We start from the raw sequence: 22,628 nt of genomic DNA on the forward strand, positions 1-22,628 counted from the left end.
AAGGGGACTTTAACACCCCACTTTCACCAATGCACACATCATCCAAAATTAAAATAAATAAGAAAACACAAGATTTAAATGATACATTAAACAAGATGGACTTAATTGATATTTATAGGACATTCCATCCAAAAACAACAGAATACACTTTCTTCTCAAGTGCTCATGGAACATTCTCCAGGATAGATCATATCATGGGTCACAAATCAAGCCTTGGTAAATTTAAGAAAATTGAAATCGTATCAAGTATCTTTTCGACCACAACGCTATGAGACTAGATATCCATTAGAGGAAAAAATCAGTAAATATACAAACACGTAAAAGCTAAACAGTACACTACTAAATAACCAAGAGATCACTGAGAAATCAAAGAGGAAATCAAAAATCACCTAGAGACAAATGACAATGAAAACACAATGATCCAAAACCTATGGGAATGCAGCAAAAGCAGTTCTAAGAGGGAAGTTTATAGCAATACAAGCCTACCTCAAGAAACAAGAAAAATCGCCAATAAACAATCTAACCTGACACCTAAAGGAACTAGGGAAAGAACAAACAAAATCCAAAGTTAGTAGAAGGGAAGAAATCATAAAGATCAGAGCAGAAATAAATGAAATAGAAACAAAGAAAACAATAGCAAAGATCAATAAAACTAAAAGCTGGTTCTTTGAGAAGACAAACAAAATTGATAAACCATTAGCCAGACTCATCAAGAAAAGGAGACAGAGGACTCAAATCAAAAAAATTAGAAATGAAAAAGGAGAAGTAACAACTGACACTGCAGAAATACAAAGGATCATGAGAGATTACTACAAGCAACTATATTCCAATAAAATGGACAACCTGGAAGAAATGGACAAATTCTTAGAAATGCACAACCTTCCGAGACTGAACCAGGAAGAAATAGAAAATAGAAACAGACGAATCACAAGCACTGAAATTGAGACTGTGATTAAAAATCTTCCAACAAATGGAAGCCCAGGACCAGATGGCTTCACAGGAGAATTCTATCAAACATTTAGAGAAGAGCTAACACCCATCCTTCTCAAACTCTTTGAAAATGTAGCAGAACACTTCCAAACTCACTCTACGAGGCCACTGTCACCCTGATACCAAAACCAGACAAAGATGTCACAAAGAAAGAAAACTAGAGGCCAATATCACTGATGAACATAGATGCAAAAATCCTCAACAAAATACTGGCAAACAGAATCCAACAGCACATTAAAAGGATCATACACCATGACCAAGTGGGGTTTATCCCAGGAATGCAAGCATTCTTCAATATACACAAATCAAGCAATGATACACCATATTAACAAACTGAAGGATAAAAACCATATGATCATCTCAATACATGCAGAAAAAGCTTTTGACAAAATTCAACACCCATTTATGATAAAAACCCTCCAGAAAGTAGGCGTAGAAGGAACTTACCTCAACATAATAAAGGCCATATATGACAAACCTACAGCCAACGTTGTTCTTAATGGTGAAAAACTGAAACCATTTCCTGTAAGATCAGGAACAAGACAAGGTTGTCCACTCTCACCACTATTATTCAACATAGTTTTGGAAGTTTTAGCCACAGCAATCAGAGAAGAAAAAGAAATAAAAGGAATCCAAATCGGAAAAGAAGAAGTAAAGCTGTCACTGTTTGCAGATGACATGATACTATACATAGAAAATCCTAAAGATGCTACTCGAAAACTACTAGAGCTAATCAATGAATTTGGTAAAGTAGTAGGATACTAAATTAATGCACAGAAATCTCTTGCATTCCTATACACTAATGATGAAAAATCTGGAAGAGAAAATAAGGAAACACTCCCCTTTACCATTGCAGCAAAAGAATAAAATACCTAGGAATAAACCTACCTAAGGAGACAAAAGACCTGTATGCAGAAAACTATGTATTTCTGTATGCAGAAAACTATATAAGACACTGATGGAAGAAACTAAAGATGATACAAACAGATGGAGAGATATACCACGTTCTTGGATCGGAAGAATCAACATTGTGAAAATGACTACCCAAAGCAATCTACATTTTCAATGCAATCCCTATCAAACTACCAATGGCATTTTTCACAGAGCTAGAACAAAACATTTCACAATTTGTATGGAAACACAAAAGACCCCAAATAGCCAAAACAATCTTGAGAAAGAAAAACGGAGCTGGAGGAATCAGGCTCCCAGACTTCAGACTATACTACAAAGCTACAGTCATCAAGACAGTATGGTACTGGCACAAAAACAGAAATATAGATCAATGGAACCAGATAGAAAGCCCAGAGATAAACCCATGCATATATGGTCACCTAATTTTTGATAAAGGAGGCAAGAATATACAGTGGAGAAAAGACAGCCTCTTCAATAAGTGGTGCTGGGAAAACTGCACAGCTACAAGTAAAAGAATGAAATTAGAACACTCCTTAACACCATACACAAAAATAAACTCAAAATGGATTAAAGACCTAAATGTAAGGGCAGACACTATAAAACTCTTAGAGGAAAACATAGGCAGAACACTCTATGACATACATCAGAGCAAAATCCTTTTTGACCCCACGTCCTAGAGAAATGGAAATAAAAACAAAAATAAACAAATGGGACCTAATGAAACTTAAAAGCTTTTGCACAGCAAAGGAAAACGTAAACAAGATGAAAAGACAACCCTCAGAATGGGAGAAAATATTTGCTAACGAAGCAACTGACAAAGGATTAATCTCCAAAATTTACAAGCAGCTCATGCAGCTCAATACCAAGAAAACAAATAACCCAATCCAAAAATGGGCAGAAGACCTAAATAGACATTTCTCCAAAGAAGACATACAGATTGCCAACAAACACATGAAAGGATGCTCAACATCACTAATCATTAGAGAAATGCAAATCAAAACTACAATTAGGTATCACCTCATACCAGTCAGAATGGCCATCATCAAAAAATCTACAAACAATAAATGCTGGAGAGGGTGTGGAGAAAAGGGAACCCTCTTGCACTGTTGCTGGGAATGTAGATTGATACAGCAACTATGGAGAACAGTATGGAGGTTCCTTAAAAAACTAAAAATAGAGCTACCATATGACCCAGCAATCCCACTACTGGCCATATACCCTGAGAAAACCATAATTCAAAAAGAGTCATGTACCACAATGTTCATTGCAGCTCTGTTTACGATAGCCAGGACATGGAAGCAACCTAAGTGTCCATCGACAGATGAATGGATAAGGAAGATGTGGCACATATATACAATGGAATATTACAGCCATAATAAGAAACGAAATTGAGTTATTTGTAGAGTGGTGGATGGACCTAGAGTCTGTTATACAGAGTGAAGTAAGTGAGAAAGAGAAAAACAAAGACTGTATGCTAACACATATATATGAATCTAAAGAAAAAAAAAAAAAAGTGGTTGTGAAGAACCTAGGGGCAGGACCGGAATAAAGACGCAGACATACAGAATGGACTTGAGGACACGGGGAGGGGGAAGGGTAAACTGGGACGAAGTGAAAGAGTGGCATGGACATATGTACACTACCAAATGTAAAATAGATAGCTAGTGGGAAGCAGCTGCATATCACAGGGAGATCAGCTCGGTGCTTTGTGACCACCTAGAGGGATGGGATAGGGAGGGAGACGCAAGAGGGAAGAGATATGGGGATATGTGTGTTGGTATGGCTGATTCACTTTGTTATAAAGCAGAAACTAACACACCATTGTAAAGCAATTATACTCCAATAAAGATGTTAAAAGAAAGAAAAAGAAATAAATCTGCTTATTCATTGCCAAAAAAAAGAAAAACCGCAGGTAACATACATTAAGCACTTGATATACACGCCAGAAACATTTTCGTATAACTTGATTTAATTGATGTGCCTTAATGCCCAGTTACAAGATGTCACCTTAAATTTGCAGTGTCATTGTAAATAGGGTAAAGGAAGAATTCTGAACAATAAAAATGCAGGCAACATGTGACTTGCCAAAATGCAATAGAATTCAGAACAACAAGGAACTTGAAAATAAGAGCTGAACAGACTGCGGGTGGTGGAGAAATTGACTTGCAAGGGAAGGGAAGCAGGCAGGACTTAAGAGTTAGCCCAGAGTTATCTGTACTGCGTTGAACTCTGGGCCCAGGGAGTAGAATTAAGGTGGCTGTGTAGATATGGTGACCCTTTTTTCTCTTGGATTATTTCTTCTTGGCAAAGCTAAAGTAAAGGATGAATACTGACATCATGAATCCCCCAAATTAAGTGATTATGTAATGCTTTTTGTTCTGTAAGCAGGGAAGATTTTTGTGTCTTATTTTTAAGAGGCCTCCATCGCTCTGGATAATAAAACTTAACTGCAACAAGCTATTATTAATAATATAGTATATTTATTTTGGTGAAGACTCAGAATATATCTATTGCCAATAATTAAAAATATTTTTTTAATCAATTTTTCTGTATTTTACTTTTTCTGTTTCCAGTTTTACTGAGAAATAATTGACATATATCACTGTATAATTTTAAGGCACACAGCATGATGGTTTGATTTACATATATTGTGAAATGATTACCATAATAGGTTAAGCTAACATCCATCTTCTCATGTAGATACAATACAAAGAAAAGAAAAAAAAAGGAAAAAAAAATTTGTGATGAGAACTCAGGATTTACTCTCTTAACTTTCCTATATATCATACAGCTGTGTTCACTATAGTCATCATGTTGTACAGTATATCCCTAGTAACTATTCATCTCATAACTAAAAATTTGTACCTAGTGCCTGGAACATAGCAGATGCTCAAGAAATAAATGCTGATTGAATGAAATTAATTTTGTGACACTTAGTATCTCACTTAACGTCTTCATGCTTCATCAGTACGATGGATTTAATTTGGCAACACCATTCTGAAGACTGGAACTGCATGGGACTACCCCTTGAGTTCCTTGTCTACTCTAAGGCTTCTGCCTCTATTCATACAGGTCCCTTGCTAGAGCAGCAGGCTCAGGCACCCGAGATCTGGAAACAACATTTCCAATGATACCCTGGACCACTTATATGGCAGACGCCCCATTTTTATGCACGAGAATGGAATTTAGTGAGTAGTATCTAGTAGCTAAGACTAAGCATTTTACATACTGACTTTTCAGTTTCCCATTAGTCCTCTGGGATCAGCACAGATCTCGTGCTCAGAAGATAAGGCACGGAGAGGTTAAGAAACTTAACACAAGTTCACCCAGTGAATAGGTGGCAGAGCAGGAACTGTAATCAGGTCTCTTTCAGTGTGCCATGCTAAGGCACAGCCGGAGCTCCGAGCCCCTACAGCACTCTACAACTCATAAAAGAAGACGGTCTCAGTGCACGGTAGGGGCAGTCACTTGGAGGCTTGCAAAATTTCCTTAATGAGGGGGTAGATAAGAGTGTCTTGATTTAAATACATCACTAAAGATGAGAGCTAATGTAAAGTCCTGTTAACTACAACACTTGCAAGTAAGTAAACATCTGTGGTTTGAATGTTCATCAGCCCCACTAGCAAAAATTCTATTTCAGGAACCACCACTTCCCCACTCTCAGTTTCTGTGCTTCAGGTGTGGCTGTAGCCAATCAGAGCAATCCTGACACAGTGCTTGTTTCAGTGATGGATACATGCCCATTTCAGAACCAACGGCATGTCATGAGCCTTCAGATAGGCATACCAGAGTAAAGACTCTCAAACTTTTCCACTGGATTTGTACCTAGAAGTATGTGGCCCTGAATCTACTGAATCTGTTGAGATGCTTCAACTGCAAGAGGAGACCCTAACTTGAAAAGGAGCAAACATAAGGAGACATGGAGAATCCATGACCTGATGACACTGCGTCTGTATCTGGACATGCCTGACGTGCTGATGCTAAGCAAGATAATACATGTCTCTCTTATTATTATTATTTTTTTTTTTGGCTTAAGCCATCGTGAGCTGAGTTTTCTATTACTTGAGACTCGAAGAATCTTAACTGAGACACAATTCGTCTTGTTTATGGGTCTCAACAACCCTATAACGTAGGCAGGGCAGGAAAGACATTAGAGACATATTCCACCTATAATAAGAATTTTTCACAACTCCAACTGAAATTAAGGAACTCTGTTAGAGTAATACAATCTTCAGTATGCAGAACAGTGTTGGGTTTCAATCCTTCTGGCTGGGACCAAAAGCATCTGGCAGCTGCTGGGTTTGGTGGCTAGCTGGTTAACTGGCTGCATTTTCCTTTTTCCCCCTTGTCTTGTTTACTACTCTTTTCCCTTCAAAGGATGTGAAATGTGTTGGGAGCAAAGGTCAAGGGTAAAAGCTTTGTATATGTGTTTCAACAGGCTCTTTTATATGTACCTCAAGTGGTAAAAGGGGAGAGCCTTTTTAATTTATTATGTTGAGCTTGTAATAATAGTAAATTATCTGTAGAGTTTATTTACTTTTAATCACCTTTATTGTTTAAATAAAATAAAAGTAACTTTTAAATTATGCATGTGAAATTGAACAACTATTATCTTTCCTTTTTTCCCCTTTGAAATATTTGTTTTTGGAAGGTGGTTGCTGGCCTGAGGGTTTTTTTTGAAGGACATACCTACTGCGCCACTGCAGAATAGGCTGTATTTCCATTTTACAGGTCAGGAAACTGAAGTTCAGAAAAATGAAGTGAGTTAATTAAGATCTTACTACTTGTAAGTAATAAAACAGTGTAATAGCTCCTGTCTGTTGATGATTATTTCAATGCAATAAGATTCCATGCTGCCTTCAGCATCTCCTAAAATTAGCCAAGGAAGCCTGACTCAGGTAGTGGTTTGGTGGGGGGAGAGTCTATTTTAGTGGCTCCCAGACTTTAAGGTGCATCAGAGTTCCCTGGGAAGCCTTGCTAAAACACAGATCTCTGGGCCCCCTCCCAGAATTCCTCAGTTAGTGTGTCTGGGAGGCTCAGTAATCTGAATTTCTAAAAAGTTCCCAGGTGATGCTGGGCTAGGGTTCACATTTGGAAAACTACTGGTCTGTGGTACAGTAGCAGAAGGACGTGACTAAATAAAGCAGCAGCAGAGGCCTTGAGGAACAATGAAAAAGCTGAAGTTCTAACCATTGTCCACATCATCAAGCTGAAAAGCAGTTTTCATAGAGAGAGAACACATGTAACTTCCATTTATTATTTACTAGAGACAGGCATTGTGTTGAAGTCTTTACACAGCTGTAATATTTAATGTTTTTAAAAAACTTTTTAATTTTAATTTTTTCTACAATTTTGAAAGGTTACTTTCCCTTTATAGTTATTCCAAAATATTAGCTATATTCCCTGTGTTGATACATCCTTGTATTCCCTGTGTTGTATACATCCTTGAGCCTATCTTATACCCAGTACTTCGTACATTCCACTCCGCCATCCCTATGTTGCCCCTCCTCCCCCTCCCCTCTGGTAATCACTAGTTTGTTCTCTGTATCTGTGAGTCTGCTTCTTTTTTGGTATATTCACCAGTTCGTTGTATTTTTAATATTCCACATATAAGTGATGACATACAGTATTTGTCTTTCTCTGTCTGACTTATTCCACTTAGCATAATGCCCTCCAAGTCCATCCATGTTGCTGCAAATGGCAAAATTTCATTCCTTTTTATGGCTGAGTAGTATTCCATTGTGTGTATACACCACATCTTCTTTATCCATTCATCTGTTGATGGACACTTAGGTTGTTTCCATATCTTGGCTATTGTAAATAATGCTGCTATGAACACTGAGGTGGCATATATCTTTTCAAATTAGAGTTTTTTGGGGTTATTTTTCGGATATATATATATATCCAGGAGTGGAATTGCTAGGTTGTAATATTTAATCTTGACAATAACATATGAGGAAGTTATTATTATTAATAGTCTCATTTTAAAAATAAGGAGATTGAGAATTAAGGATAGTTAGTGATTTGCCCAGAGCTGCGGTTAGTAAGTAATACAGCTGGCACTTAATCTGTTTGTTCCAAGGTTCCTGCTCCTAAGGATGAAACTATACAATTGCATACCTTGACACCTTCTTCAATTATAAGTTCTTTCTTGGAATGCCTTCTCAGTATCAGGCTGTACTTAGGTGATGACATTTCAGAAAATGGAAGGAATAGCAACTGTCACATGAATTTAGCTAATCTTTTTTAAAAATGAGCCTCCATCCCACCTTTTCCAGTCTTGCCCAAGGGGCCTTCCTAATTGCCTTTCTCTTCACTTGTCTTGTAGAGACGCAGGAGAAACCACTAAACCATCCCTTTTTTTGGTAAGAACATTAACAAGAGATGGTTCCTCTTTAACTTATCAGAAAGAGCATGGAGCAATCTTTACTGCCCTGGAAAACATAACAAAATACTGATTAATATTGTTTGTCTTGTAATTTTCACCTATTTACACACCCATGAGATTACTGTTGACAGTAATTAAAATGAGAGAGAAGGAAACCAAAAATACATGAAGGGAAACAGATGAAAGGGAGAGACTAATGAATAAATTGTCATTCTCTGCAGATAAATTGCCTTTGCAAGAAGCTGGCTGCAGGCCTTGCTTTTGTCCAAGGGTCTACACTACTTGCTTTCTACAGTTGACTTTTAACTCACAAGTGTCCATTCCTGACAAGGGTTTTTGGAGAGGACCTACTAAGCAGGCCAATGCCAATAAAAAAAAAAGCCCTCTGTTCCCCATTCAACAATCTGCTGTTGAAATTATGCTTTACCTGGAATTATTGTGCTTATCAATCAAGAATGAAATGCTGAAATTTTGGGAAACAGACTGATTTATTTGCACCAGCATTCTGGACTTTCCACAAATGATCCTCTGTGAACAAGGGCAGTTTTCACATAGATTGTTCAGCTGTTCTGTCAGGTAGAGGGATGGACTTCTTTTCCAGACTGACCCATGCACTGATGGTTCTAACAGTGGCAAGTTCGTGCTAAACATTTGGATGAAGAGGTTTTCTTTTCCTTCTTCCCATTCCCATCCCAACATCTTTCTCCAAAAAGAAAAGAAACACATTTGGTTAACTGAGTTCCACTTTGCTTAAAAGATACTGCATTAAACAATGAAGAGTGGACCTTATTTTTATATGATAAATAGCTAATTCCAGGACTGATTTCAGGTTTGCTGCTTCTTTTCCTGAAACTTTTTCAGTGATAGGTATATGTTCTGGAGAGATGTCCTTGTCCTATTGTCTTACATAGAGAAACAAATCGCATCTGTCAGTGACCCAGCAGCATCACACGCTTATTTGGGAAGGGACAACAGGGCTATTTTAAACCCTAGTTCACCACTCATATCATCCAGAGAAGAGTGAGAAATTGCAAAAAAATCCAAGAAATCCTAACTCTGCGATTTTCAATTACTGTGACTAGTGTGTGGGTAGGAGACCTTGTTTTATTGTCCATGAAATGACATTGTGCCCTGAGTAACTTTAAATGTTAAGGCAATGAACTGTTAACCATCTGGGAATATCCAAAACACTCTTTCCAAGAGAAAAACACTCTGAAACTACCTAGCATGCACTCAACTCAGCGTTCTAAGAGGTGAAAACAAGTTTTACCCAACTAGAATATGAAATGGAGATCCAAGAGAAGGCCAACATCTTTGACAATTTCGAATCCCTCTACCGGAGTAAATGGAGAAATAGTAACCAGATATGGAGTTTAGAACTGGAATATAAATAATAGGAGAATATTGCTCAAATACCAGGTAGTTGCAGGAGGATGGCCATTTTTCATAAAAGCTAGTAGAAAAATAAAAGGGCTGAGGTTATTTCTACCCTGTCTTTTTTTTGCTTCTATGAGGCTATTGTAAATGTTTGAAATCTCACAACCATATTATGAGGAGTTAGTATTATCAGCATTTTGTAAATAACCCTTCCCACCAAAATCCCAAAGTTCTTGGGTAGTTAAGTGGTAAAACAGTAATTTAAATTTATGTTTGCAGATTCAAACCTTGTACTTTTTCTACTAAGTATTTTCACTATGGGGTAAAATACTTATGAAGTGGACACTGGTGGCTTTAAGATATGAGCGACTTAATTGTTGTTTTGATTTTCAATTTTTAAATTCTCATGGGTAAAGCACGTGAATACATATCTTGAGGTTATCTTAGTGGACTGATTCCTTGTTAAGGAATCACATTCATGCATTTGTTGTTTATGGATCAGTCACTTGTGTGGCTCTATCGTTGTCACAAGGTGGAAAGATTCTGCTTCAGTCATACACCAAAATAATCCATCTGGACAAGTGGATAAAACAAGTAAGCTTGGTGAGGTTTTAAGTTCTTGTTTCAAGTGACAGTGAAGCTTTTAGAGGAAGTAAGAGGTAGACCTCAGGGGCAGAAAGAGGAAGGCTCTTCTCTCCAAAGGACCCCAGAAGAGAAGGCTTTCATAAAAGTTATGACTAATACAGGGTCAGCTGTAAAAAGACACTCAACAAGCCTGGACTGTCCAGTGGACTGAGCCTGCTCTTGTGGGTCTGATAGGTAAAGGCTGAGGTAAAGGCTGAGAGGTAAAGGCTTTTTGGTCCCCTCATATGGGTCCCTGCCCCTTCCAACACTCACAGCAGAGTGGAAAAAACACCAACTCTAGAGATGAGAGCCAGTTCTAATCCTGGCGGATTCTGGGCCTCGGTGTTCTTCTTCTAGAAAGTCTACGTGAATTTAGGGAAGTTTTTGCTAACTCCTTCCGCCAGGGTCAGTCCTCTTGATACAATCTTGCTGAATCCTTGTTTCCCTCATGATGGCAAACATGTATCCTGTTGCTTATGTGTCCCTAATGCTGACCACTACAGTTGATACAAAATAAGTACTCAGAATAAAACTTGCTAAATTGTATTACTGAGAGGGTTAGACTAAGTCCAGGATCACACATTCAAATCCGGCTAAGGGGGGCTTCCCTGGTGGCGCAGGGGTTAAGAATCCGCCTGCCAATGCAGGGGACACGGGTTCGAGCCCTGGCCTGGGAGAATCCCACATGCCGCGGAGCAACTAAGCCCATGCACCACAACTACTGAGCCTGCGTTCTAGAGCCCGCGAGTCACAACTACTGAAGCCCGTGCGCCTAGAGCCCATGCTCTGCAACAAGAGAAGCCACCGCAATGAGAAGCCTGCGCACCACAACGAAGAGTAGTCCCCGCTCGCCGCAACTAGAGAAAGCCCGCGTAGCAGCAACAAAGACCCAACGCAGCCAAAAATAAATCAATAAAGAAAAAGGAAAAAAAATATCCGGCTAAGGATATCATATGAAAGCATGAAGTAGGTGTAATGAAGAATAGGAAGAGATTGGCCCTGTAGTTTAGTAAACTCTAGACTATAAAAATACAGGCCTGCCTGGAGGGCATTTAAATTCAAATTTTTAAAGGTCATTGCAATGGTCAAAATCACAACTAAGGGTTCAGACCGCAGGCTGCTGCATCAAATTCCTTTCAGATTTAATTTATTAAAAGTTTGCCTTTCAGTTCCATTTAATCTATAATTACCAACTGCTTTAACTGCTTTTTAAAAAACTATATGGCATAAAATAGGAATAATGAATAAGGAAAATTCTCCTAGCAAAAAGCCTCAGTCTTGCATTTCCCTTGCAAACTGTGATCTTGATACAGGGCTAGTGTGCTTTCCTAACCGTGTGAGGCCTTGCTATGGCAAATTCTGCAGTACTTCTTTGTGCTGGAACTTAAGTAGTGTTCCTCATTTTTGTGGCTTAATCTCTTCCATTGCTTTTATTCTCACAAAATCAAATTCATTTCTCTTGAAAAATTATTACTTTCTAGTTATGTGTTAATTTGTGTGGAATTCATTGAGAATGACACATAAATCGTACATTACTGATTTTCAACATAACAGTTGGATGAATAGAAGGATAAATGCTAAATTTGGGGGAAAGGCGAGTACATCTGTTTTTCTTTTTTTTTTTAAAGCATCTGCTGGAGAGGCCACTTTATTATTATTTTTGGCTGCGCCACGTGGCTTGCGGGATCTTAGTTCCCTGCCAGGGATTGAACCCAGGCCCACGGCAGTGAAAGCCCCGAGTCTTAACTACTGGACCACCAGGGAATTCCCGAGAACATCTGAAATGTTACATTTAATAATAATAAAGCACAATTAATAAAATATATGATGAATTGAATACTTTTAGAAGGTTGGTAGAATTCTTTTTGGGTTCCACTTCTCAATTTAACCAAGTACAAGCTAGTACTTTCAAATAAAGTTGAAAGCCAGGAGTCACTGTAATTGTATGGAAAAAAAAAAGATTGAGATCATATTGAAATCCCCGGAAGGAGGAAAAAGTGAAGGCAACTATATTAACAATCTATCATTTTAATGGACATTTCTTTCTTCCAAAGGAGGGACTCACTGGAAACTATTACAGATCCTCAGGAAGTGTGGAATGGAACCAGGTTTTACAATGAACTCACCTAGGCCCAAAGTCTTCTTCTGACACTTTTCAGAAATAGATGTGAGAATCTGTATACTCAATTCTGATAACTCAAAGAAGTTTTAACACCCGGGAGCTTGTATCCTGAGAGGTAAAGGCTTGTTCTAGTTCAATTTTCATCTGAATTATTGACTTAAGTCCCAAGTTGGAGAGAGACGATTGAGCTAATCTTTTCATTAGCCGGTTCATACAACTCAAAGCATTATGTGTGATGACTTGCTAGAGATTTTTATACATACCCTGTAACTAATAATTCCTCATTTCCCAATCCATTTTTAAATAATACTATAGAGGACATTTGTTTTGGTGTCTTTCCTCAAGGCTGGAAACATTCCAGTCAAGTGTTTCCAGGGCACAGGGGTAGAGGGAGGGGAATTACGGGTAAACGTCAGCAGAAGCAGAGCTACGTATTCCTGGGGCTTACGCATATCGACAAGGGTGATGACAGTGCACGTCACTAAGAGGGAAAAGGGGTGCCTTTCCACTCACACACCCCTCCTCTTCATAACCTTCTAAAACCCAGGACAGTGAGTCATAAATGTGGTAGTTGATCAGGTCAAATGTCATGACTTAATGGCAGGTCATGACTGACTTAAAGGTTGTGATCCAACTCATCCCAGGTCATTGGGAGACTCATGGTTTCCTCTTAGCCCTGGGTTTTGAAACTGACCCCAACCTTGCCCCATGAGCTAATGAGGATGGGTTTGGACCTACAAAACCTCCCACTGCTTCAGTTCTGGGCCAGAGGGAAATGACAATCTGCTTCTAGCTTTCAGCTAGGAAGCAAAGAAGTCAAGGTTTGGTTTCTGTCCTCCTTAGACAAGGTGCTAATGTTTTAATGCATCTAAGAGTCTGATAGTTCCTTCCCCCCAGAAGATATTGACTCAAAAAGAGAATTATCCTACAGACTTCAAAAAACCCCATCTATGGTATAATCAGTTCCACTCACATGTATCAGAGATACCCCCTTCCACAGAATCTTACCCACTGCCCCTTATTGTTTTTTATTTAATTTTGGCTAAGAACAGAAAGCTGACCTAATGCAGACCATATGGGCAGGATTCCCAGGAACAGGTAACAAAAGGGTAACAGAAAGAAGCAGCACATTCAACACTACAGAGATGCAGGAACATAGCCAGTGACCTTTGCTTCTACGGATTTACAATTTCGTTTGGCTCTTGAATGGCAGCGGGCATGAGGGTAGTGCTGAAATGGATCTCTTGAACAGAGATAGGCTGATGGGGAGGGTGCATGGATTCACACTGATTACTCAATCCTGTGAGTGGAAGTTTAGACACATGTTTACTCCTAACCAGCACTGGATCTAGTAGCTATGTTTAAAAAAAATGCACTGGTGAAAAGGGACTCAGCAGTAATTTAAAAAATTGATATAATTATGATAACTTAAAGTGTATACTTGTAAGCATGTACCCAGTGTACACAACAAAGGCAAAATAAATGATGCTAAGTGCTGTCTGATTATAGAACAAATGCCTTTACAATGAATAGGAACAGCAAATATCTACTTACAACAGAAGTATAAGCACCAGACAATTTCCTAATAGAACGTTACCGATACTAAATAATATGCAGATGTTTAAATAGGACCAAGGAATTTCGAACATTTGCCTCATCAGATAATTGAGAATATCCATCAGATAATTGGAATTCCTTGCTCTTATGCATCTTGCAGACCTCAGTTCAAATGTCCCTTCCACTGAGGAGTCTTCCTTGATCATACCTCCGTCTCTCAGGTCCTCTGACATATGCTCTCATAGCAATGTAGACACTTCCCTAACTGCCCTTATTTACATTTGTAATTATACATTATTTCTATAGGTGGTTGTTTAAAGTGCATCTTCTATTTAAGATGCGGTCTCTGTGAGGGCAAGGAGCATGTCTGGTAGGGACTCAAGAATTATCTGTTGAATTAGTAGAGAATCCCATTAGGCAGTATTTAGTGGGCCTGTATATGACCGTCCAGGCACAGCCATGAGCACACTACCTGGATAAGTGCATCTTTTCTTCACCACAATCTTTTGAGGTGGGTGCTCTGATTAACTCTCACTTCTCAGATGTGCAGGCTCAGGTTACTTTCAGTCACTTGCTGAAAGTATCACCATGAGTAAATAAGGGATTGAGACTTGAATCTGGACAGTCTTATTTCAGAGTCATCACACTTAAGATTGATGGTACACTAGGGCCCATTATATGTCCCCTTGAAAGAGTGAAATCCCCTCTTGTTTTGAGGAGAAGACATTTATGAAATATGTACATGCACCATGGAAGTGAAGGAGCAGTGACAAGAACAAGGGCAGTGGCAGTGGCAGGTCAGAGATCGTGGCCTGAGCACAGAGAGGAGAAGGCTGAAGGAGGCAGCCCTGGGCCTTCATAATGGTGGGGTCAGAGGGGACACCCACCTCTCATCCCTGAGGAAAGGAAGTGGGAAAGTAGAGAGGAGGACCCTAGGTCTATACAGCACTCTATTCAGTAGGTACCAAGATAAACAACTTGAGGGATCTTATCTTTTCCCTCTGGACTGTTCTTTCTAACTTTGGTGTGACTGCATTTTAGGAAGAGCCACTTTGTGAAATGAGAGGTTAGATTTTAAAGTAAACTACCACAAATATTCAAACTCTCTACTTCTCAGCAGTAGGAACTCTCAGGGTAAACCTGTAAGCATTCACCTTTACTTGGTCTGAGGTAACGGGGCTCTGAAGCCAGGCTCCTTGGGTTAAAAACAGACTAAGGGGGCTTCCCTGGTGGCGCAGTGGTTGAGAATCTGCCTGCCAATGCAGGGGACACGGGTTCGAGCCCTGGTCTGGGAAGATCCCACATGCCGCGGAGCAACTAGGCCCGTGAGCCACAACTACTGAGCCTGCGCGTCTGGAGCCTGTGCTCCGAAACAAGAGAGGCCGAGATAGTGAGAGGCCCGCGCACCGCGATGAAGAGTGGCCCCCGCTTGCTGCAACTAGAGAAAGCCCTCGCACAGAAACGAAGACCCAATACAGCCAAAAATAAATAAATAAATAAAAACAGACTAAGTTAAAGGCAAGGTCACAAAGCTTTGTAATCTTGGACAAGATACTTAACCTTTCTGAGCCTCAGTTTTCTCCACTGTAAAAAAGGTAAAACAGTATCTGTCTTATAGGGTTGTTGTGAGGATAAATGAGATAATGCATACAAAGCACCTAAAACAATGCCCTATTTGAAAAACTCAAGGAATAGTAACTTTAATTATTATGAAAGTAAGCAGGGGAAGGAACTGAACTTGTGCGAGATCATGATCAGGAGAAGCTGGGGATGGTAAACCAGTTCCCAACTTAAACAGCCTTGGAAGTGGTGACAGAGGTGACACACGGCCGTTGCTCCATCACTCTTTACAAGACACATGAATGCATCGATACAGTTGTGCTTTTCTTTGCTACGGCCTGCTGGCAGGGAGCTTCCTATGTGAATCTTCTAGTTTCAGTCTCCCAGGAACGTATCTAAAAGCTGAGACCTCACTATTCACAGACTGAGAACAACTTTGAATAATATTTCTTCCTAATGCTTAATTTGGAGACCTTGTTTGGTTCTTTACTCTTATAGTAGGAAGAGGCAAGTGGTAACTCAAATGTTCCATTTTGTTATTTGCCAATAGGATCAGTCAAAGTTGGGGAAGGTAGAGCTCTGCACCCATCAGCACAACTAAGTTTTCAGATTTATTTTCAGCTTCATGTATTTATGGGAAATAAATCTCTTTTTCTCTTTTTCTCTCAATTAAATGCATCTACAAAGACAGTTTCATTATGATGATAATGATAATATGAAATTACATTTTGGAGATCATCTTTGTACACTGTGTTTTAAATTCCAGTGTAGATAAGAATATCTATATTAATTAATTAAGTCCTAAAGACGTGAGTTTTGGAATCAGCTTCGAATTCCAGCTTCTCTATAGATGCCCTAGGGCAAGTTCTGTAGCTTAGCTGAGCCTCAGTTCCCTCATCTTTAAAATGAAGTTACATCATCATATGAAGGTTTGTTTAAAGATTGCAGTAAGATATTTAAGGAGCTGACCATCATGTCTGGCACACAATCAGGTGTGTAACCAAAGATAACCACTGCTACGACACTTACAACTTTAAACTTCCACAAGTCGGAGAGGAGGTATAAATTCATGGAATTACATAGGCAGGTAAAGCTAATTCTTTATATTTTCCCATTAGCCCCTTGCCATGGATGTAACGGTTGAATCTATCCTACCCCTTGTAACAAGAGTAGAGACTGTTCTTCTGTTCCAGGTGTGGGCCTGATTGCTCTAAGCCACTCTTGGTATTTCCCCTCCCATTGCCAGGGACTGGTTCAGGAATGGGAGGCCTAAGTCAACTGAGCTAATGAAAAAAAAGGAAAGGTTTGTTGGAGGCTTTGGATTAAAAAAAGAAAATCCCCATCTCCCCTTCTGGATATGAATGAGGAAACAAGGAGCCTTGTTGTTCCTGGCAGCCTAGGACGAGAAGATATCTTAGACAAGATTTTGGCTGGATGGCTTGATACCTCTCTCTCTCTCCCCCTCTCCCCCACCTTCCTCCTTCCCTCCTTCCCTCCTCCATGCCTCTATGCATGCTTTGCACAAGCTGGATACATTAAAGTGGGTAGAAAATCAAAAAGGCCTCATTAATAAAATTCAAAATAGTAATTTTTAATCATTCGGAATAAAATACAACCTAGAACAAAGGTAAGTGCATGTATTATACATATATGTACGTATATATATATATTTCTACTTTTCCAAAATCGATAACCTATAGAAAAGTTTACTGTTATCCTACAGCAATTTAAATAAAAATGTCCTCTATTTATTTAAGTCACTTATGTTTTGTCAAATGACTTTCATATCTTTTATCTCACTGCCTTCCACAACATCAGAATAAACCTGAAAGGTGAAGCAAGGACTTCCTTGTATCATGGATAACAAAACTAAGGCCCAGAGAAATTCTTTTCCCAAAGTTGCAAAACTTTTCAGAAGTTAAGCCAGGCTGAGTGTCCTGGCTTCTTGAATCCAAATTGGACTCCGTGGCTGATTCTGCCAATTATAGAACTGAGGAACGACATTTTAAAGCAGCTTCACAGGCAATCTGCAATGAAAATGTGCAGCTCAGAGAGAGAAACCTAGGTTTACATTCCAGCTTAAGTCAGTCCCAGCTCTACCACTAACTGCTAATATCACCCTGAGCAAGTCACTGACATTTCTGGGTTTCAGTTTCTGCATATAAAAATGAGACTTCACAAGAAAAAAAATGTAGCTGTGTAGGATGATGGATATTAACTGGACTTATGGTGGTGATCATTTTTCAGTATATGCAAGCATCGAATCATTGCACTGTACACCTGAAACTAATATAATGTTATGCCAAGTATACCACAATAAAAACAAAAGACAAACAAACAAAAACTCAGGAATTCAAAAATGTTGTAAAAATGCAACTGCAAGTAAAAGGAAGTGCCAATAAAAAAACAAGAGAAATTTTTGAGGTGAGGTTTCCTACTCTTAAGCCTGTGATAGGCTCAGAGAATTGACCTGCTGGTCCCAGAGCCAACTACAGAATCCTTAGTCTAGTTCTCAAGACAGCAATCATTAGCTGTGCAAGTCTGTATTCAAGGTGTAACTCATTCGCCTTCCCTGGGTGAGGTCCTTGCTATTCAGTGTGGCCCAGAGATCAGCAGCTTTGGCACCAGCAGAAATTTGTTAGAAATGTAGAATCCGAAGCCTCACCCTAGACTTACTACGTAAGAACCTGCCCTCTAACAAGATGCGTAGGTAGCTTTTATGCACATTGAAGACTGAGAAGCACTGGGTTAGATCATGTCTTAGATCCCCTAAGGTTCTAAATGTCAAAGACTGTAGGATTTTCCAAAAAAAAAATAATAATAATTTTTCCAGGAAGCTTGGGTAGCTCTCCAAGTGTGTTAAATGAAGTCTTCATCCTCCGTACAGTAAAGGGGTGCAGGAGGTAATTGGTAATGTTTTTTGACCTCCCTTTCAGAATGTTCAATTAATCACCACCAAGGTACTGACTAAACCCTCAGGGGGGAGACCGGGCTGGAGAGGAACATGACATCCGCCTCAGCTAGGCATCCCTTGTACAGCTGTGGTCTGATGGCTTCCGTGCATTTAGCTAATTACACGGTGAATTACCCCAGTGAGAATCTGCCAAATGCACCATCCACCCTCACAGCCCAACTCTCGTTAGGAGAACTGCTGTTAATATGACGCCACCTTGTCAAACATCCCTCTATTCCACTTTAACACCACATGACCCTCGGCTCTGAGATCTGCAGATGATGGTGAACAATGAAGGTGACTGAACATCACAAAACATAGGCTGCAGGCTGAGTCGAGAAATGAAGAAAATTATGAGTTTGAGAAAATAGGGAAGAACATCAAGCCCAGCTGCCAATCTGGACGCTTCACTAAAAACTAAAATCTTAGCTGGACTCCAAGTCAAATATTGAAAACTCTCAAAAAAAAAAAAAAAAAAAGAGAGACGTGGGTTCAAATCCCAGATTTGCTACTTATGAGCCGTGTGGCTGAATATGTTACTTCTCTCTGGGCCTCAGTTTTCGTCTTCAGTAGAATTTTAGAGGATTATAAGAGTACCTAGTATATAGCAAGCTTCAAACTTTCATGAGCATCAGAATCATCTGGGGAGCTGGCTACAACTTAAATTCTTAGGCCACCAGAATTTCTGATTTAGTAAATCTAGGGATGGGGATCTGTATTAGTGATTCCAATGTTGTGGTCTGTGGATGACCCCCTATGAAATGCTGCTATGGGACAGTGGATGGTAAGGGATAATTCAAGTAGAGCACTTGTAAGCTCTTGATAAATGTCAGCTTTGAAAAGACATTATTAGTAGTTCAGATTTAGGAGTGCCATGCTGCATGTTACACAGTGGGTAGGAGCAGGAAAAAAACTTTTTCCAGTGGACCAGAATGGTTTCCTGTTTACTAAGATTTCTCAGAATGCTTTGTTGGAACAATTAGTGAGACTGAAGAAGGGTGCTGGTCAAACTATCATGCGTTGTCAAATCAAGGAATGAAAGGCACTGCTGCACAATGGGCAGGTTATGCTCAAGAACTGGGGTCTTTGTTATTAAATTGCTGTGTGTCCGTGGATTAGTCACTCCCCCTCTCTGGGTATCAGTTTCATCATTCATAAAATGAGAGAATCCTTTAATATTCTTTCAAGGGTTCAATTATTCTTGTTCTACCATAGCTGTGTACAACCTGTCAGGGAGAAACAACTCCTTGATCCCTTTTTTGAGATGGAACGCACCTTTCACTCTGTGAAGCTTTTCCTGAATGTGCATCTGAAGGTGACATCTCCTTCCTCTGAAACTTAGTAGCATGTATCATCTGTGCCATATTCTATTCATTCTGAAGAATATTACAGGGGCAGTGGACTCTTCCAGCAGACTAACAGAGAACAGGGCTTCTGAATTTAGATACAATCTTAAGAACCTGGAAATGTCAGAGTTATGTGCTTGTGATCCCTTTCATGGTCGACATCAACATCAGAGTTACCGCTCATCTAACGCTTACTACCGGCCAAGTACTTCACACATACTTCCTCCTGCAATCCTTAAAACCATCTTTTGAGGGTAGAACTGCAAGCCCCATTTTACAGATGAGGAAACTGAGGCTCAGAGAGCTTTCCCATGTTCACATAGCTAATAAGTGACAGTCCTGGGGCTTGAACGCAGAACTGTCTCAAATCCAAAATCAAACATAAGTGATTAAGCTAGGTGTGCCTGTGCTCTTAACCATTAGGCTACTCTCCAGGAGCAATACTTTGCTAAGTACTTGCTGAATGATCAGCACATTTGTGATGATCCTTCCAAATGTGTGTTCCTTGTGAGAAACTGAATGTTATCTTAAAGCTGCCGACAATGAGGGGAGCAAAGTGTAGCTGAAAGCCATGGCTTTGACTTCAAGGGGGCCAATATCTGAAACTGCTGAACTAAAAAAATCCCCTGGTCCTGGGCCGAGGAAATGTGCAATGCTCTAAAGCAGTATTCACTGTCGAGGACTTGTTGCTGCAGTGCATTCTCATGGGCTAGCAGGCTTGCCCTGCACAACTCAGAGGTGCTTCCCTCCCTGTAAGCAGTCACTGCAAGTATCCTGTGACTCAGTGGAGAAAGCCAGCTATGGTGCCCTTGAAGCCAGTGCAGCTTCCAGAGACTTTCTACAGCAGAAGCTAGCAGAAGTGTTGAGAGGCAAAGAGACAGCTGGTTTATTGCTGGGGGAGTTTTCAAAATTATGTCAGCGTCCATTTTGGTTATGTTTGCTAGGTGCCCTTTGCCAAAATTAAACAGGCATCAAGCAATCCTGCAAACCTCTTTTCAGCAGAGGCCATAAAAAATTCCTAATTTCTTTAGGAACAGAGGGTTGCTGGAGGTACTGTACTTGGTTTTTTTAACAAAATAATATAATATTAATAGAGAGATGGTTATTAAAAATTTAATGCCAGTCCTTGATTCCCCAAGCTGCCCATGGAACATTTGGTTTTTTTTCTTTCTTTACATTTCTCAACAGTTCATAATCTTTCCAAAGTTTTTGCAGTAATAATTGTGTTCATGATACTAGGATTGTCACTTTATTTCCTAGAATCTGAGATTTTTATCAACTACAAAATACACCACTGTTTATTGACAGGTATATATTAAGGAGAAAATAAATTAAGTGCTTATAGTATATTTAAATATCATACTAACTTCATGTACTTTAATAAGTGAATATTTGCTTTAAAAATTGAAAACGAGGTGGAAGTGCAGGCTCAGCTTCCCAAGGCACCCCTTTCCCCTTTGCGAGTAGAAAATGGGTACAGAATGTCACCAACCTTTGCCTGATTTCATCAAACAAGGCTTCTGACAGGTCTCCCATCCTCTAGCTTTCTCCTGGCTTCAGGCCCTCTTCTCCAGGATGCCTCAGGGTCTTGGCGCTCCGGCCAGGTGTCAGGCCTGAGCCTCTGAGGTGAGAGAGCCAGGTTCAGGACATTGGTCCACCAGAGACCTCCCGGCCCCTCATAGTATCAATCAGTGAGAGCTCTTCCAGAGATCTCCATCTCAACGCTAAGACACAGCTCTACACAACAACCAGCAAGCTCCAGTGTTGGACAACCCATGCCAAACAAACAACTAGCAAGACAAGAACACAACCCCACCCATTAGCAGAGAGGCTGCCTAAAATCATAATAAGATCACAGACACCCCAAAACACACCACTGGAGGCAGTCCTGCTCACCAGAAAGACAGGATCCAGCCTCATCCATCAGAACACAGGCACCAGTCCCCTACATGAGGAAGCCTACACAATCCACTGAACCAAATTTACCCACTGGGGGCAAACACCAAAAACAACAGGAACTAACAACCGGCAGCCTGAGAAAAGGAGACCCCAAACGCAGTAAGTTAAGCAAAATGAGAAAACAGAGAAATACACAGCACATGAAGGAGCAAGGTAAAAGCCCACCAGACCAAACAAATGAAGAGGAAATAGGTAGCCTACCTGAAAAAGAATTCAGAGTAATGATAGTAAAGATGATCCAAAATCTTGGAAATAGAATGGAAAAAATACAAGAAACTTTTAACAAGGACCTAGAAGAACTACAGAGCAAACAAACAATGATGAAAAACACAATATATGAAATTAAAAATTCTCTAGAAGGAATCAATAGCAGAATAACTGAGGCAGAAGACTGGATAAGTGACCTGGAAGATAAAATAGTGGAAATAACTATGCCAGAGGAGAATACAGAAAAAAGAATGAAAAGAATTGAGGACAGTCTCAGAGACCTCTGGGACAACATTAAACACACCAACATTTGAATTATAGGGGTCCCAGAAAAAGAAGAGAAAAAGAAAGGGATGAGAAAATATTTGAAGAGATTATAGTTGAAAACCTCCCTAATATGGGAAAGGAAACAGTCAATAGAGTCCAGGAAGCACAGAGAGTCCCATACAGGATAAATCCAAGGAGAAACATGCCAAGACACATATGATCAAACAATCAAAAATTAAATACAAGGAAAAAATATTAAAAGCAGCAAAGGAAAAACAACAAATAACATACAAGGGAATCCCCATAAGGTTAACAGCTGATCTTTCAGCAGAAACTCTGCAAGCCAGAAGGGACTGGCAAGACATA

General features: G+C 39.7%; 1 protein-coding gene across 3 annotated transcripts in view; it reads right to left on the bottom strand.

Moving 5' to 3' along the window:
- The window catches only part of GABRB2 (gamma-aminobutyric acid type A receptor subunit beta2), a 283,498-nt gene that overhangs the window by 2,827 nt on the left and 258,043 nt on the right, over positions 1–22,628 (bottom strand). Inside the window, exon 9 of one of the 3 annotated variants that reach the window (XM_068534583.1) lies at positions 14,582–14,587. The exons of the other annotated variants lie outside the window; for them this stretch is intronic. Within the exon in view, the coding sequence (XP_068390684.1) occupies positions 14,582–14,587 (6 nt within the window). The remainder of the gene's footprint in view (positions 1–14,581; positions 14,588–22,628) is intronic. 3 annotated transcript variants of the gene reach the window in all.

The sequence above is a fragment of the Eschrichtius robustus genome, chromosome 2, assembly GCF_028021215.1.
Source record: "Eschrichtius robustus isolate mEscRob2 chromosome 2, mEscRob2.pri, whole genome shotgun sequence".
In the NCBI taxonomy this organism is placed as follows: Eukaryota; Metazoa; Chordata; class Mammalia; order Artiodactyla; family Eschrichtiidae; genus Eschrichtius; species Eschrichtius robustus.